The sequence below is a fragment of the Sinocyclocheilus grahami genome, unplaced genomic scaffold (genome assembly GCF_001515645.1).
Source record: "Sinocyclocheilus grahami isolate Dianchi unplaced genomic scaffold, SAMN03320097.WGS_v1.1 scaffold310.1, whole genome shotgun sequence".
Taxonomy (NCBI): domain Eukaryota; kingdom Metazoa; phylum Chordata; class Actinopteri; order Cypriniformes; family Cyprinidae; genus Sinocyclocheilus; species Sinocyclocheilus grahami.
This window is the reverse complement of record NW_015505489.1, coordinates 1,125,094-1,143,665: the sequence shown is the minus strand read 5'-3', so window position 1 is coordinate 1,143,665 and position 18,572 is coordinate 1,125,094. Positions and strand designations below refer to the sequence as shown.

General features: G+C 37.1%; 1 protein-coding gene across 1 annotated transcript; it reads left to right on the top strand.

Moving 5' to 3' along the window:
• Positions 1 to 4,666: 4,666 nt before the first annotated feature.
• LOC107601657 (CCR4-NOT transcription complex subunit 10-like) lies at positions 4,667 to 17,407 on the top strand. The gene is made up of 15 exons (XM_016293912.1): positions 4,667 to 4,828; positions 6,411 to 6,497; positions 6,695 to 6,778; positions 6,912 to 7,029; positions 7,307 to 7,456; positions 7,615 to 7,820; positions 8,172 to 8,293; positions 8,599 to 8,778; positions 8,926 to 9,006; positions 14,871 to 14,984; positions 15,525 to 15,655; positions 15,744 to 15,779; positions 16,643 to 16,770; positions 16,908 to 16,983; positions 17,151 to 17,407. Exons 1-15 carry the CDS (start codon positions 4,667 to 4,669, stop codon positions 17,315 to 17,317), a joined length of 1,842 nt encoding a protein of 613 aa, XP_016149398.1. The 3' UTR covers positions 17,318 to 17,407.
• Positions 17,408 to 18,572: the final 1,165 nt, after the last annotated feature.

Sequence of the window (18,572 nt, the reverse complement as noted above, 5' to 3'; positions counted from 1 at the left end):
TTTTTTTTGCTACACCATGGGATTAATCAATGCATGCTGATTAACTTATATCATTGTTTATAGTTATATGGAAACGAACGTGGTTAACATTCAACCCGTTCTTTTTCATCAGTAGTAGCCTATTATTTATGATTTGATATTTTGTGAATGGGAGTTCCACTTTTGCTGTGTTATAAGCAGGGCTTCGGATGTTTTCACTTTCGATTTCGTGATCTTGTCACGTTTTACAATAAAAGATAATTGTCTGTTTTGTTTACAACAGAAATGGCAGGGCTTATGAGTTGAACAACGCGGTGGTCGTGCCAGTGCGACCGCTCACAAAGTTTAGTCACACAGGCAGAAAAAATGGTCGCAGTCTGGAGTCCTGCAATTAATAGTAAATATTACCAAAACAGGTTATTATTATTATTTTTATATCAATAATAAAATAAATATAAGGAAAACTCGCCCACTCGATTTTGTAATATTCTTTAATTTTGTAGTCCTTATGAAAAGCTGCATTTCTATTAAAGGCACGTCCATGTGGAGATGGCGAGTCAGTGTCGGCATTCGGCAACTTCATCTTTGCACCCGACACTGACTCAGAAAGCACTAGTTTATTAACAAATAATTAAAATGTCTTCTTTTCCCCCTACACATTATAATCACTTTGCTGATACTTTGAGGCAATTGCTTTATGCGCGAGCTTGAGCGCGGAATAGGCTATAGCCTAATACGCCTGCCTATATATTAAAGGATGGTTAATATATTATTATATTAATCAATTTAATAAAACATGCGACTAGTTGACTAGAAAAATCTTTATTCGGGGCAGGCCTACTTAGCGCTCCGTTTTTAAAATAAAATGCGATACAAAAAGTGCGACAGCTGCAAATCATGTCGTTATTGCACTGCACGAGTTGCATGCGTAAGGAGTCAAATGCTTTTTTTTATTTTTTATTATTAAATACAAAAGGCTACTCCTTGTATATAACTGATTCCAGGAAAAAATCTGTGGGGGTGCTATGGGGGTGCTTTTGTCTTTCTTGGGGGTACTGAAGCACCTGCTAGCCCCTCCCTAGCACCGCCCATGACAATAAACTATTGTAAAATTTATTTACATCACACGAAAGAAAGGTTTTTGCAGGTTTTAATAAAATGTAAATTAATAACAGCCATAATAAACAAGCATATTTCCAGTACGCTCATCAGGCTTGCACAGTATCGTCAACTCACTCATCAGATTCTTCGGTAATCCTCGGCAAACTTCGCCACGGCTCATTCGGTTCTTGTTGAGTCCTCGGTAATCCTCGGCAAGCTTCGACAGTTGGTCGAACCGGCTCATTCGGTTCTTTTTGAGTTGGACGTGCTACTTCGGCTGTGCGTCCTGCGTCATCAACCCGGAACTAAAGTTCGATTCAGTTCAATTTGTGAACCGGCTCAAAATAACGATTCGTTCAAGAACCTAACATTACTATTTAGGATTACTTGAAACTTCCACGCAGGTGTTTTGGAGCTGGTTGGAGCTACACTCAGCTGGACAGTGGTGCTCCAGGACAGGAGTTTGACACTTGTGTGGCCTACATGAAGAATACAAATGAAACATCTGGAACATGCAACATTTGATATGAAACACAACATCTAATTTGGGACAGTTTATTTGTTGGCTGACAATTATATACTGTCGATATTTATACTGTAACAGTATTACTGTAACTTGAAACTAAGACCATGTTTACACAGCAGCAGAATACTGACTGATAATTGAGTCCTTAATATAGTTACGTTCGCATACATTATGGTTATTTATGGGAGTGACAACCGCATTCCCTAACCAGACTCACACCTTTACATTTTCAGGATTCACAACTGCATTCTCCGAAAACCCATGCTGTGTGAATAGAACTGGCCTGGATAACAACTACCGTATTGACCCGAATATAAGACAATGTTTTTTTCTTGGAAATACATCTGAAAAAACGCGGTCGTCTTATATTCAGGGTCTAGACTTTGACATGTCAATAATACACCCACAACAATAGGTGGTGCCAAATACGCATAAAACGAGTGTGCCATGAAATACATAATGTAATGCGTGTTGTAAAGATCAAGAGTAAAAACAAAAGAAAAAGAAAACCTTACAGCTGCATGAGTCGTGACTGTCACGTTAGCCTGATGGGACCAAACTCCCTTTGTGATTTTAAAACGTAAGACAGTACCCAGATTTGAAGACTACAGTAAGATTTAACTTCTACTGTTAATAAGATTTTGGTAGGCTAATATTAGATGGATAGCCTAAATGTCCTAATTCAGATGGGCTACCTGTTTTTTTGTTTTTATGGTATATCAAAAAGTGTATATTTTTTTAATCTGATTGTTGGTACATTTTACCAGTTTTTAACCATACTTTCAAAACAAAAATTAAAATAGGAAAAATATGCAATATGAAAATAATTGAAGACAAAATGTGTTTTACTGAGAAAGACCAAGATTTGGTTTTTAAAAAGCCTTTTTCCAAAAGGTACATCTGGAAAAGTGGGGTCATCTTATAATCAGGGTCGTCTTATATCCGGGCCAATACGGTAGTTGTCTGTCATGTTATACAGTGCAAGAGAGCCACTTTAGTGCTCAAATGCATGTCTGTCATATTTTGCGGGTTTTCATGTGTGGTTTCATAACTCATAACACAGACACACAGATAATGTGTCATCTGAAGGTTTACATCCAGTCACTGTTCTCCACCCAAATATAAAAGCTGCTGTCGATTATTGAAGATTTGATGGATGGACTCACAGCTCGACTGGACTCATATATTTCGGAAAGTGAAAAGGCTATTCAGTTTTATGGACATTGCCATCTTTGATATTACTTTGGACACTGCCGCTATGCTTACTGGTAAAGAATATGGGCTTGCCTCCTGTTGCACGTTTATACAGGCACTACTGTAAGCTGCTGTGTGAAGGGGATATTTCAAATCTGTCAATCCCAAAAACTGACAGTGTGAACATAGCCTAAATTTCAGATGTAGTCCCTGCGTGGCAGGTACTACCTTGGAGAATCTATAAGATAATAATCCATTATGGAAAATGACATACTTTTTTCATTTGCATTTTGTAAAATATTAGCATACCATAGTGAATGCAGATTTAAGAATTTAAGAATACAGTCAAAATTCTACTCTAATTGGCTACGTATCTACGCTAATGAGGAATTGTGATTCACATAGAATCAAGTCTGTCCTAAGAACACACATGTGGTAAAATCATTGTACAGGACCCTCTCGTGGCTTGTTGTTTTAACAGTGGACAGAGACGGAGTGTTAAATTTCTTTGATACTATTGACAGTGGTTTCTATGTGAATTTCAGATATGTTCTAAGGCCTTTGTAAAAGACCAGTGAGTCTAGATGTAACCAAAAGATGTATGCTGCAGATCTGTTTTCAGTAACAATCTTTCTATAAATTGTGTCCAGATTTGTCACCAAAGATGACTCCGAATCAGGTTATCTTATCAATACATGACATTTAACTTTGTCTCTCTTTGAAAACATTCCCAAGTTCTTGTAACCGGTGCTATATTTACTTATTAGTTTATCTCAAAATGTCTCCCTTTGTAATTACCAATTATTTTGTATTTTTTAAATTTTATATTTTAGTATACCATTTTTGGAAGTGAAAAAGACCGTATAATTTACAGGGAATAACCGTAAATTGACATCCCCAGAATTCCCTGCGTTACATTTGAAATTTGATATTTTTTTGTTGAAATAATTATGTTTCTTCTTAGTTTTTTCTTAACTGTTGTGTACATTAGGGTTGTGTGTTGCACCTAATGTTGTTAAATGAATGTTTATTGCATTATTTCAGTTTCATGTGTGTTACCATGATGGTGTTTAGTGTTTGTGAGAATGACACTGCACCTTCTATATATGTTATTATTTAAAAGCTGCTTGTGATGGGCTTTGGTTCATCATGTGACTTTCTCATCACCACCGGCATTTGCTGGTTATCAGTGTATTACAAATGTACGAAACAGATTTAAGTACTCCTATAGGTTGGTATATTAACATTATATCAGTTAACGAAATTACGGTATTTAACTGTAAATTTAAGTTAAAACCGTAAAACCTAAAACGTTGCTACCATATTTTTGACGGTAAAATTCCGGCAACCACAGCTGCCGTTTTTTACCGTAAATGTTACTGTTTTTTTTTTTACAGTGTATTCTTTTGAATTGGTTAAGTAATTTAGGTCCAATTAATAGGCTACTTAAACACCCCCCAATCTTTTCATAGTCCTTTAATATGAAACATATTATTGTACATATTTGTAACTTTTTTATTTTTTATTCTGTTTGGCAAATTTTTCATCCATAAACAAAAATGTATGGGCTCACTTCTTTCTTTTTCACGCTTTTTGATTGCGGTAGACTCACTGCTCAAGTCTTTTTGTTTAAACTAACAATAAAAAAATCTAATAGATTCCTGAAACACTGTGAAAAAAATGTGTTCAACTATCTTTCCTCCATTTGATTTTTTTTACCTTTTGGTATGTTTCAGAATGCAAATGAAAACTTCTTGTACAGTAGAGTGTTGAACAATGAAGGTTTTTTTTTTTTACTGCACTTGGACTAGCACCAAAAGTATTTAGTGTTTTAACTGGTCTGGTGCAGTAGTGTGGCATGGCTTGATGGGTTTCTCTGTCCTAGAAGAAAAGTTTGCCCAGGCCGTTTGTTTCTTGTTGGTGGATCTATACCTGCTCACCTTCCAGCCAGAGAAGGCACTGCACCTGTTGGCTGTGCTGGAGAAGCTCACTGTGAAGGATGGGAACAGCAAAAATGGCAAAGGAGAGGTGAGAGATATATGGCTCTTCCCAATCATTTACATTTTTTTTTATTCTCACTAGAATTTTTAAAGTAAATCGCATGTGATATTTAATGCACATCTTGTCAGAAAGCCGGTTCTGTAACCAGCGGTAAATCTCCATCACGTGCGGGCTTTCACATTGAGCAGCATTAACTACACAGAGCCGTTGTTCACTGACGAGCTGCGCAAAAAAATATGAATATGAACGGGGTTTTGCGCAGCTCGTCAGTGAACAACTGCTCTGTGTAGTTAATGCTGCTCAATGTGAAAGCCCGCAGGTGATGGAGATTTACCGCCGATTACAGTACCGGCTTTCTGACAAGATGCGCATGCACATGCGATTTATCGTGCAGCCCTAGTGTAATTTAACAAAAAGTGCATTTTAACTAGGGATGCACCGAAATTTTGGCCGCTGAAAATGGCATTTTCGGTTTTTGGCCAAAAATATATGGTGTGCCTCACAGTGTTTAGCACGCAGGTTTCATTCTCCCTCTAGCTGTTGTCCCTGCGCAGTGACGCTCCACTCAATATTCCACTCTATGAATGTGCGTTCCGTTGAGTTGCTCACGGCCCGTATGAATGCTCCAATCATGTATTGATGAATGAATGAAAGAGGGATTTCTATAACGCTTTATTGTGTATTGCTGTACACCCAAAGCACTTTACAATCATGCACTGCTCATGCTCACCGGAAAAGCAAAGTCTGCTATTTCTATTTCTAAATTTCTATGTAGTATGCTTGTTCCTGTTCGCAATAGCACTACCGTGCTGTAACAGCTGTACTGGGCTACCCTCTCCTGACACAGTGCTCTGCGCACATGCTTTATTTGGATAGTAATAAAAAAAAAAAAATCTGTTAAATCAGATTCTGTTGCATAGAACTGAATAAAAACTATATATTGATATTTAATATTCATATATTTTATTTATTTATACAGGAAGTTCAAAAGAACAACATCTTTTTGAAAATATGTTCTAACATTTTTTGTAACATACATTTTAACTGTCACTTTTGATAAGTTGGTAACGCTTTAGATTAGGGGAACACATATTCATTATTAACTAAGAGTTTTCCCTTAATAAACTCCTAATTTGCCGCTTATTGATATTAAGGTAATTGTAGTAGTGTAGTAGTTATGTTTGGGTATTAGGGTTAAGGGATATAGAATATGGTCATGCAAAATAAGGCATTAATATGTGCTTTATAAGTGCTAATAAACAGCCAATATGCTAATAAGCAACTAGTATAGCGTTCCCTAATCTAAAGTGTTATTAATGCATCCTTGCTTAATAAATATACTAATTTCTTTCAAATATAAATCTTACTGCTTTCAAACCTTTGAACAGAAGTGTACCTTACATATTCATTTGCCAAAGTGATAGAAAGCATTTTGAATTATCAGTCAGTGTTTGTAAAATTTGGCCTCTGGCTGTAGCTCATCAGACCATGCTCTAGAAAGTAAAGAATGGGTTAATATGCCAGTTTTGTGAGATGATAAATTGAGAGTTGTTGCTCCAGATTCTGTTCTCTCGACTTTTAACTTTTTGGGATCATGTGTCCTTTACAGAGTACCTACAGCGCAAATAAGGAGTCTTCTTCTCTGAAAGCAGAGTTCACAGCTATGATCGAGGCAGCTAAATCAAAGATGCACCAGGTGAGAGCTGTGCCAATTTACAGCATTAAGATTCAGCATAACTTGAAATAATAAAGGTTTGTGATAGAGTTAAACTGTTAATTAGTTAAGTTGAATATGTTCAGAAAGCTAAATTTGAATCTAAAATGCTACAATGTATGCTGATCATCAAATAATCATGAGCAACAACAGTATGTCTAAACATTGTGTGTGTGCAGTATAAAGTGCGAGCCTATATCCAGATGAAGTCACTGAAGGCCTGTAAACGGGAAATCAAATCTGTGATGAACACATCTGGAAATGTGAGTAGATTCACAACCAACTGATTCACGCATTACGTACATACTGTAAATGTTGCTCAGGTTTACCTGCACATGTAATACACTTGTAATGTAACTTTTGTCGGCTGACTGTATTTGCACATTTCTCCTTCAGTCTGCGCCCTCACTCTTCCTGAAGAGTAATTTTGAGTATTTGAGGGGAAATTATCGTAAAGCTGTGAAACTCCTCAACAGTTCAAATATCGCAGAGCATCCAGGACCCTTGAAAACAGGTACCCAGTTAAAAACCACACATATATGCTTTAAAAAGAAAAGATTCCCATTCTAATCTCCAAACATTTCTTTTTTGGTTTTATCTGAGATATTTGTACACTATAATCATTGTTTGTACACTATAATCAATTAATGTTTTGCTCCAAGAAGTGATACCAAGCATGCAAAATACACAGTAGAAATGTCAATACATGTTTTGTTAAAAACCTTATTCATTAATCAAAAAGTTTTCTTTCCTGGAATATTTTTATTCAGATTTGTCTTCTCCATTTAAAGGTGAATGCGTGAGGTGTATGTTCTGGAATAATCTTGGTTGTATCCATTTTGCCATGGGGAAGCACAATCTGGGTCTTTTTTACTTTAAAAAAGCACTTCAAGAAAATGACCACGTATGCGCCCAACTTGGTGATGGCAGTAATGGGCAGGGTAAGCGAAATAATGACCTTTTACATGCCAGATCATACAACGGGCTCTGTGATAGACCACACCTCTCAGTGTGATAATAGATATATATGCATATTTTTGCAAACTGTATAAGAAATTGATGTTTTGCAGCTTGTTAATTAATTCTTTTTTCCCCACAGCAGCTAAGAAGTTCACAGGCATCCCCATGTGTGCTCTGTTAGCTAATAAGCGCTATGAACTGCTGTATAACTGTGGGATTCAGTTACTTCATATCGGCCGACCGCTGGCAGCGTTTGAGTGTCTGATGGAGGCAGTGCAGGTGTATCACTCAAACCCTCGACTCTGGCTCAGACTGGCAGAATGCTGCATCACAGCTAATAAAGGGGTACAGACATTAACCCACATATGTATTTAAAAATTAGTATGAAAGACCTTTGGAAAAACTTGGTGTACTCAAACAGGTTGAACACTTACACTGGCGTTCAGAAGTTTGGTGTCAGTAAGATTATAATTTTTTTTTTAATAAGAAATTAATCGGTTTTTATTTTTATTGATGGTTTGTTTTTGTAAGGAAGGAAGGAAAAATTCAAAGAATCAAAAGAATCTTCAGGAATCAAAGAATCCTGAAGGGAAAAAAAATTATCACCGTTTCCAGTTTTTCCACACCAAAACAATTTACAGTATAACTATTTCAGATGGTGATGCATGTATTTATGACCTTTTTTGCTTCCTTCAGAGCTCGGAGCAGGAAACAAAAGGTTTACCCAGTAAAAAGGGGATTGTGCAGGCTGTTGTTGGGCAGGGCTATCATCGCAAGATTGTTTTAGCATCACAGTCCGCACAGAACACCATCTACAGGTGAGGAAGAGTGATTCAACCTAATGGGCCTTGACATTTACTAGTTAATAATGGTGTTGTCTGCCTGGTTGGAGCAGTGTGACTACACTTCAAATTGCTGAAAATATTGTAATGTCACAGTGTCTCCAGAAGGTGTCATCCTGTTGCTTTTCTTCACAGAAGCAGCATTTAAAGTCATTAAGTGATTTCTTACAGAGCCGTATCATGCCTTTTAGGTTTCAACCTTATTAAAAATCCATAGTAAAAAGTCTTTCTGATGCACTTGGCATGCTAAAATGGATTTACCCATTTGTGTTTGTGTGCAGTGAGGGCCAGTCAGCAGCAATCCCAGTGGCCAGTATGGAGTTTGCAGCGATCTGTCTGCGTAACGCTTTGCTCTTGCTCCCAGAGCACCAACAGCACGATAGCAAACCTGACAACGGCTCCAAGAGCTGCAGTCAGTCAGGCAGCACAGAAAGCGGCAGCGAGACCAGTGATGCCTGCAGGTACATGTTTATACATGCATGCAACACCAATGCTGACAATAACAGATCCCAAACTAGATTGAATGCAGTAGAAGATTTAATTTGCACATTAAAGAACTTAACAGATAAACTCTTTTCACCCTTTAATATTTTTTCTTTGGCTGACAGTGGGAAGACTCAAGAGGGAGACAAGTTCATTCCTGCTGCCCCCTCATCACCCTTGAGAAAGCAGGAGGTGGAGAATCTCAGGTGAGGTTACTGGAGACTTTTCTGGAATAAATTTCTCTCATATCATAAAATTAGCCTGAAGAAGATTTGAATGACTTTTAACATTTGATTTGGCTCAGCCAATTGTGTGGCTGATGTTGTTGTCCAGTACAAATAAACATTCTTAAATCAAGAAACATTTACTTCAGAAGCAAAATGACATAAGATACTAAGTCTTATGTTAAATCAAATTTAAGGGCGTTTATGCTTAAAACAAGAATAAATATTTACAAAAGGGGTAAGAAAAATAAATGTGCTTTCCCTTTAAATTAAGCTTCTTATCTTACCCCATTGACAGATTTCCTTTTCTTGTTTTAAGCAAATGAAAATCACTTTTTCCTCAAGGGGGCACTTGCCCGATCAGAAAGCTGAATCCTCCATTGGGCCACGTTTAAATCTTAAACTTTATTTTTATTTTTTAAACACATATTGCCTGACTCATGAGAAACGTTGTTTTTGTTATATAAACAGTATTTATCATATACAGTGGGTATAGAAAAGAAACGCCCCCCTTTAAAATAATCAAATTTTGTTGCTTTGCTGCCTGAAATGAAGATGGACACAGTTTTTGTTTTATCCAGCTGTATTTACTCCGTACAACTTATAAGATCCAAGTGAAAGATATATACCAACATGTCAAAAAAACAAAAAAAAACTGAATCACTGAGTTGGAAAAAGTCAGTATTTTGTTGAACCACCTTTTGCTTTAATTACAGCCTTTAGTCTGTTGGGATATGTCTCTACTAACTTTGCACATCTAGACTTTGCAATATTTGCCCACTCTTCTTTGAAGAAGTGCTCAAGTACAGTTAAATTTGATGGTGACTGTTAGGGCTGGGCGGTATATCGAGTTTGTACGATATATCGATATTTTTTAAATAAGCGATTCGATATGAGGCAATACCGTTTATATCGATATACATTAGTTTGATACGAGCGCATCTGAAAATATAGCGGAGGACACAGACTGAGCTGCTGCAGAGAAAGTGTATAATCCAATTTGTTCTAAAAATGTGATTAGTTTTATATTAAGGCCTTTAAAAACTGGTAAGACGTAGTTTATAGTTATGTTTCGCATATTAGTTTAAGTGGCTCGGCCCGTCATATGCTTTGACTGAAAGGCTGCGTGTGTTCATATCGATGAAAATACCAAGATATATAACGTATAGCGCAAATCAGCCAAAAAATACAGAGATATTCATTTTTGCCCTTATCGCCCACCCCTAGTGACCGTTTGTGGACTGCAGTCTTCAAGTCATTCCTCAGATTTTCAGTGGGGTTTAAGTTTGGACTCTGGCTAGGCAGTGCAAGGACATTCATCTTTTTCTCCTTCAACCACTGTGTGCTCAGTTTTGCCTCAGAATCTTCAAATTAGAATGGCAAAGCTCAGTCGTGACTGCATGTGGCATTTTTCTTGCAGCCCTCCCATACAAGCCACATTTGTGGAGAATTTGTGATCTTGTTGTCACATGCACACAATGACCACTCTTTGCCAAAAATTCCTGCAGCTGCTTCAGAGTTGCTGTTGGCCTCTTGGTAGCCTCTCTGACCAGTTTCCTTCGGCTCTTTCATCCAGTTTGGAACGACGTCCTGATCCAAGGAGGATCTGTGTTGTACCAAATACCTTCCACTTCTTAATAATATACTTCACTGTGCTTCTAGGCATTGATAAAGCCTATTATTTTTTTATTTAATAAAAAATTTTTTTTTGTATCCATCTCCTGACTTGTGCCTGTCCACAACTTTATCCCGGAGATCTTTTGACAGTGCCTTACCACCCAGAGTTGATTGTTTGCTTCAGTTGCACTACCAAGGACTGAAATGCTCCAGGAAAGCTCTTTTCATGCTGAGCTAATCAAAATGACCACAGCTGATCACAGTTGAAAGTCAAATGGATTTGTTTGCCATTGAGAAGTTGATTAGCTACACCTGATTGAGTTTACAAATCATTTTTAGGAAGGGGGGTGATCCTTTTTCCAACTCGGTGATTGTTTTTTTTCTTTCTTTTTTTTCTGACATGTTGGTGTTACAGTGGGGAAAATATTGTAGAGTTTAAACTAGTTTGTTTATTTTAACAGATAGACACAGAATATCAACCAAAAAATCCTGAAAAAACACATTATATAAAGGTAAAAATGTATTTGCATTTCAGTGAGTGAAATAAGTATTTGATCCCCATGCAAAATATGACTTAGTACTTGGTGCAGAAACCCTTGTTGGCAAGCACAGAGGTAAGATGTTTTTTGTAGTTGGTCACCAGGTTTGCACACATCTCAGGAGGGATTTTGATCCACTCCTCTTTACAGATCCTCTCTTAATCCTTAAGGTTTCTTGGCTATCATTTGGCAACTCAAAGTTTCAGCTCCCTCCACAGATGTTCTATAGGATTGAGGACTGGAGACTGGCTAGGCCACTTCATGACCTTAATGTGCTTCTTCTTTTGTTGCCTTGGTATGTTTCGGGTCATTGTCATGCTGGAAGACCTATCCATGACCCATCTTCAGTGTTCTGGCTGAGGGAAGGAGGTTCTCATCCAAGATTTTACTCTTGCACGGAGCTCCAGACCGAGGCCGATTGATGGTTGTTTTGTATTTCTTCCATTTCCGAATAATCGCACCAACAGTTGTCTCTTTCTCACCAAGCTTCTTGCTGATGGTCTTGTAGCCCATTCCATCCTTGTGCAGATCTACAATCTTGTTTCTGACATCCTTTGACAGGTCTTTGGTCTTGCCCATGGTGGTGGGAGAGGTTGGAATGGAAGATACAGATTGTGTGGACAGGTGTCTTATACACCTAATGAGCTGGCATTAGGAGTAACTTCTTAAAGTGGCAGGACTAATCCGTGTTCCACATGGGCATATAACCGATCTGTGGGAGCCAGAATTCTTGCTGGTTGGTTGGGGATCAAATACTTATTTGACTCACTGAAATGTAAATCAATTTCTAACCTTTTATGTTATGTGTTTTTTTCTGGATTTTTGGTTCATATTCTGTCTTTCTCTGTTAAAATAAACCTACCATAAAAATTACAGCCCCTTCATTTCTTTTTAAGTGGGCAAACTTACAAAATCAGCAGGGGATCAAATACATATTTTCCCAACTGTATATCTTTCACTTGGATGTTATAATTTGCACTGACTAAATTCAGCTGGATAAAACAAAAACTGTGCCCTTTTTCATTTCAGGCTGCAAAGCAACAAAATGTGATTATTTTAAAGGGGGGTGATTCTTTTCTACACCCACTGTATTAAAAATAGAATGTGAAGCAGAACACAATATATACAATACACGTTTCAAGCAGTAGTATGCTACATTTGTCACATGACCTCAGCATGTTTATTTTGTTATAAATGGCTACATTTTTACATTGATTTTCTTCTAATAAAACATCTTCACTTTTGCCATATAAATTATGAGCCAAAAATAAATGACAGCTGATAATTCTTCCAGTTTATTCATCACACTGGTCAAGAAGAGCATTGTGCAGTATTTCAGGAATCAGGTCTGAATACTGCACATTGTAACAAATTTGGTCACAAATGGTATTATGCTATTGTGAACATAGCCAGCATATGTGAAGTCCCACCTTCAAGTTCCCTTTACTAATATGATCTTAACAGTTTAGAAATAGATTAATTTAATACACTTTAGTCTGTATTAACAACATAAAATGCAACAGTTGCTAATTTAAAGGGATGGTTCACCCAAAATTGAAAATTCTGTCATTAATTGCTCACCCTCATGTCGTTCCAAACCCAAAAGACCTTTGTTCATCTTCGGAACACGAATTAAAATATTTTTGATGAAATGTGAGAGCTCTCAGACCCTGCATAGACAGCAACACAACTGTAATGTTCCCAGGTCCAGAAACGTAGTAAGGACATCGGTAAAACAGTCCATGTGACATCAGTGGCTCAACTTCAGTTTTGCAAAGCTACGAGAATATTTTTTGAGCGTAAAGAAAACAAAAATAACATAATTTATTCAACAATTCTCCCCTGAGTTACATCTTCCGCCATTTTAGAGCATCACAACACATACGCACGCTTTCCCCTAAGTGTAAATAACGCTGATTACGTCGATTACGCTCCCACGATACACCTCTCTCTTATTTTATGCACCCACTTCACCATTCACTCCCACATTACTTTTGCCTCAGGAATTGATTAGAACCCCTTCCCCCATCTTTGATCCAGCGAGACAGTCTGCTCCAGAGGGCTGGCCGGACGTGGGTTCCCTGTGAAGGGAAGGGGTGTGGTGTGTGGATTGTGTTGACCCTGCACTGACACCCTGATACACTGACACTTTTACGAGCCCAAGCACCATTTACTCAAAAGGCTCTTCCTGGAATCCTGCAGGCTATTGTGTCACAGGCAGCCACTCAGACTGTTGAGCATTTCTCTGTTTCCCCCTCTTTTCTTCTACCCATTCTTACCCTCTTATGTGGCATTTGTAACAAAGCTTGGCATTTAGGAAACTCAGCAAAGATTATATTCAAAACAGTTTTCTTTGAAGTAAGTTTTAATACGCAAGTGCATATGTGCCCACAATTGTTATAGCCCGTTCACATCAAGATTGAATTTAAAAAGCTGAACAAATTTGCAAACAAATGGACTATTATGGAAAATAACTCATCTGGACTCATTCTCATTCTGCAAGCAAAATTGCCTAAAAAAATCAAAAAAAAATTTTTCACTGACTTTAATTCAAAACCTAAATATATCAATTTTATATGTTTTTTTGTACAGTTACTGGTAGACATAATAGCACAGATGTTGTCGAAATGTAAAAATGTTGCTGGGTATAGTTAGGGTGACCAGATGGGACTGTCCCCATTTTAGTGGGCTGCCTGTTCACCCAAGATTCATAAATATTACCATATACATATTGCATATAAATATTACCATTTGTAAATGATTGCTTTTCATAGTTGTTTGTACTACACATAAAGCTCCAGACATGTGTTTGTATTTTTAACTGGCTGAAGAAAAATGACTGGTCACCAGAAACAATCCTGTCATTGGACACATTATTTTCCCCTGGTTTTTGGAATGCATTGCACATTTTTGCTTACAGCAAATATTGATCATTGGCTATGTTTAAATGCAGTAAAATAATCTGTTAAGAGATCAGATTGATGGCTCAATCAGATTTAAAAAAACACTGCGATTTATCTGATTATATCAAATCATATTGGTATGTTGGTGCATATGTACAGTATATACTGAATATGTTGAGTATGTATGTGCCAATGTATTATTACATTTAAAAAAGTAATGTAAAATATTGGTGAATAAACCAAAACATTTACAAACAAATAGTAAATTTATTTAAATAAGCTTAGCTTACCTCTATCATTCGACATCTATCATGTGTGCACAGCACATTTCAGATGTATGACATTTCATGAAGAATATTTATGAACATTTTGAAAAAAAAAAAGTGACATTCTGGAAAATATGATAAGTAAAAGAATATGAGACACATGATTTATTTTGAGATTGTATGGGTTTGTTCTGAAGGGACACAAGTATAAATTTTATTTGTGCGTGTTTTTAAACAAAAGGTATTAAAGTCTTCAATTTTAAAAACAAATACCAATACCCTGACTACCTCTGAGTGTGTTTTCTAAATGATTTGGGCATTTGACACATTTCCTGTGGTTGGGTTTGTTATGGCTGCTGTACACTCATGGCTTCTCTCTTTTTTTCTTCAATAAGGCCTGTGAAGAATCACCTAAAATCCATGAAATAATGTTGTCCTTGTGTTGAAAACGGTTCCATCTGCTTACTTCTCTTTGGACTCTCTCTCTCTCTCTCTCTCTCTCTCTCTCTCTCTCTTCACAGGTGCTCAATTCTAGCCTGCAGTGCATATGTGGCTCTTGCTCTTGGGGACAACTTAATGGCTCTTAATCATGCAGAAAAGCTCCTGAATCAGACAAAGCTTTCAGGATCGCTCAAGTGAGTCTGTGGCTCTTCTTCTGGCTGATTTACATCTTTTATGGGTCCTGCACTTGTAACACTTGCAACATTCAGCAAATATTTACCCTCCTAAAATGGCCAATCCTGAGTGATGGGATGCTCAATGTTTGGTTCAACCTGTTAAACAAAAAGTCTTACCTATGCCTGACAACTCTTTTGTCCTTAGGGAAAAACAAGAAACAGAAAAAAGTTTTCTGTTCATAAATCACACTTTGCTTGTTCATTAAGGTCAGACGAGAACTGGCCACCCAACTGAGCCTGGTTTCTCCCAAGGTTCCCCCCCCCCCCCCACCCCCCCCACCCATTTTGTAAATGTCCTGGAATCCCAGACTGTGATACTTATTGTAAATGGTTTGGTTTATTTTAGCTAGATTTCCCAGACACAGATGAAGCTCAGACTAAGTGGGCAATACTCAATGAAAAGCAGTCAGTTTAGCTGTAGTCTTTGACTTGGGAAGTGGCTTTAAATAATGTATTCAGCTCAATTTTTAATGAGTTGTGTGGTGCTTATGTTCTCAGGTTCCTGGGTCACCTATATGCTGCTGAAGCCCTGATCTCTTTGGACAGAATCTCTGATGCCATTGCACATCTTAACCCGGAGAACGTTACTGATGTCTCATTAGGTGTGTCCTCCAGCGAACAAGACCAAGGTATGAAAACATACACATAACCAAAATATACAGATGTCAAAGGACGTGATGTGCGATTACTGACATAGTTCTGTGCTGTTAATGACAGGTTCTGATAAAGGAGATCTGGAGCCTGTGGAGTCCTGTAAGTTATTATTATTATTGATTTATTTATTGGATAGATGGATGGATGGATTAATTTATTAAATCACTTCATTCCTCTTATATGATAAATGAATAAAAATACATTTTGATGTTTTTAGGAGATTTAAAGTAATAATTATATTTTATCTTTTTTTTATCGAAAAAATGTTTTATCATTAAAAAGATCAAATTCTTGAAAAGGCAACCTTTGAATAATATTTTATTGTTATTATGTCTTTAAAAAACAGATTTTGTAGTTTAAAAAACTATTTCTATTATATAATATTATATATAAAATCTGTGAAGCATTTTTGTGTAAATTTTTTTTTTTTATTATTATTGAAATTGAGTACATGATATTTGTTTAAAAAAACATGAAGAATATTTATGAACATTTTGAACATTTGTACACGTTTTTATAAATAAAAAAATAAAAATAAAAATATATATATATATAATTAAGCAGCACAACAGTTTCCAGCACTGATAATAAATCAGCATATTAGAATGATTTGTGAAGGATCATGTGACACTTTACACTGGAGTAATGGCTGATGGAAATTCAGCTTTGCATCACATAAATAAATTATATTTTAAAGTATATTACAATAGAAACCATTATTTTATATTGTAATAACATTTTGCAAGATTACATTTTTTTTTCTGTACTTTTGATCAAATAAATGCAGCCTTGATGAGCATAACAGACTTCTTTATGTATATATATATATATATATATATATATATATATACACACATAACATGCCCTGATTAATTGTCCACAATTAGACCAGAGATGAGTTGGGTCAGACAATATGTAGTCTTATTTATTATGTATTTCTTTAATTTTGGTTTGTGTTGCAGCAGGGAAGCAGACGCCTTTATGTTACCCTAGCTCAGTAAGTTCTGCCCGGGCCACAATGCTCTTCAACCTGGGCAGTGCGTATTGCTTGAGGAGCGAGTACGAGAAAGCCCGCAAGTGCCTCCATCAGGTAAACACTCCTCTCATGTTAAGCTGTCAATTTTTTATTTCCATGCATTTAAAAACACATGATCCTCTCTGGACACTAGATGCATACACTGTTTAAACAGTCTTCAAACCATTTGTTTCTGATATCTCTGTACGTAGGCTGCTTCAATGGTGAACACTAAGGAGATTCCTCCAGAAGCCATTTTACTAGGCGTCTACCTAGAGCTGCAGAACGGTGAGTCACATACAGAGATTGTAATTACACAGTGCCTGCTGGGAAATGTCGCTGTACTTCCAGAGGGTGGCCAGTCACCTTTTCTTACCTGGAATTATTTGTCACTTCAGATCGATTTATAATTTTTTTTGAGTAATCATTTAAAACTGTGATTGTTGCTTCCACAGGAAACACACAGCTGGCGCTACAGATCATCAAACGGAACCAGCTCCTCCCATCTGTCAAGCCCGCCTCCTCCCCGGACCTCCGTAAGAAACCACTTCCCTTCCAGTCATCCCAGCCTGTACAGCCCATACAGACCCCCTCCTCCTTTACACAAGTACAGCGCAAGTGATTCCACTTACACAAACCCTCAAAAACATGCACAAACACATTTTTTTATTTTATTTATGAGGCTGCAGCAACTCAGGATGGATGGGGGGGGGACAAGCAAGAAACGGTTGTCTGTCGCAGTCTGTTAGAAATATGTCTGTGTTTTGGGGTCTATGAAATTATAAATAAATTTTATTTACACTTATTAGTGGTGTGACATTTATGCGGTCAGTGACATACTGCCATATATGAAATTATACAGATTATGAATAAGTTATTTCTGGAAAATAAGATTGAGAATCTGCATGTAGCCCTTATATTGTGATGAGAGAGATCATGTGGTTGTCAAAAATCAATGGACCAAAGGTCACTGTTAAGATCTAATTTGCGTAAAATCATGGACACTTGTCTGACATCATTTGTGGCAAAAAAATCCTTAAAATGTAGCTTTTTAACATCTCAATTGTATAACTTGATTCCTTCTCTAATGCATAAGACTCAAATAAATGTCCTGATTTGTGAAGGCTCGTCTCTGGCGTGGGTGGACAGATGTCGGCTTTCTTTCATGTGTGGTCTTTCTTTTTTTTTTTTTTTGCCCTTTTTCCTGAGGGTGGCCCATCACCTTTCTCATGCTGGGTCTTTCTTATGCTAAATCTCTCTGCCCCCACACCCACTCTCTTTCCACCCACATCTCTCCCCATTGTTGCACCGGTCTGACGTGCTGTCAGTGATGCCTTGGAGAAAAAGAGCTCTTTTTTTTAAGCCTTTATGAGATTATTTTTTCAGCCATCTGACACTAGTGCCAAATGCAGCTCTTGTTCCCCAAGAGGCCTGTCTCACACACACACACACAAATATTGTAAAATAATATTTTGTCTATTAGGCAAATTTCAGACGTCAGCTGTTGGTTTCTGAGCAAGTGTTTTTATTCATAGCCATGCTTTTTCATGCATTAAGGTTAAATTGGGATTTTGTAGGTAGGCGACCCCTTGGAGCGGCTGAGGATGAATGATAAAGATGTGAAGCATGCATCTGAGCTGTGGGTGTGGCAACCCCTGCTGCCCTAAAATACACTGGTGCCCTAGGCCTGGGTTTCTTAAAGTTGCACAGTTCAAATCAAAATCAAACTGAAACTCTTAAACCTCATCTCATGGGAAATTGTAACTATTTACAAGGTGGTAATATATGAATTTGTATAATGTGTATAAAGTTTGTATAATTATGAAAACATAAAAATTTGCAATCAATTTGCCAAAACGTCAACGAGTTAAGAATTG

Bases quoted from the DNA above. Each gene is read 5' to 3' on its own strand.
- LOC107601657 (XM_016293912.1), top strand. From the start codon at position 4,667: ATGGGTTTCTCTGTCCTAGAAGAAAAGTTTGCCCAGGCCGTTTGTTTC. The intron at 6,779-6,911 runs GTGAGTAGATTC...TTTCTCCTTCAG, and splicing joins TGATGAACACATCTGGAAAT to TCTGCGCCCTCACTCTTCCT. The intron at 14,985-15,524 runs GTGAGTCTGTGG...TTATGTTCTCAG, and splicing joins AAGCTTTCAGGATCGCTCAA to GTTCCTGGGTCACCTATATG.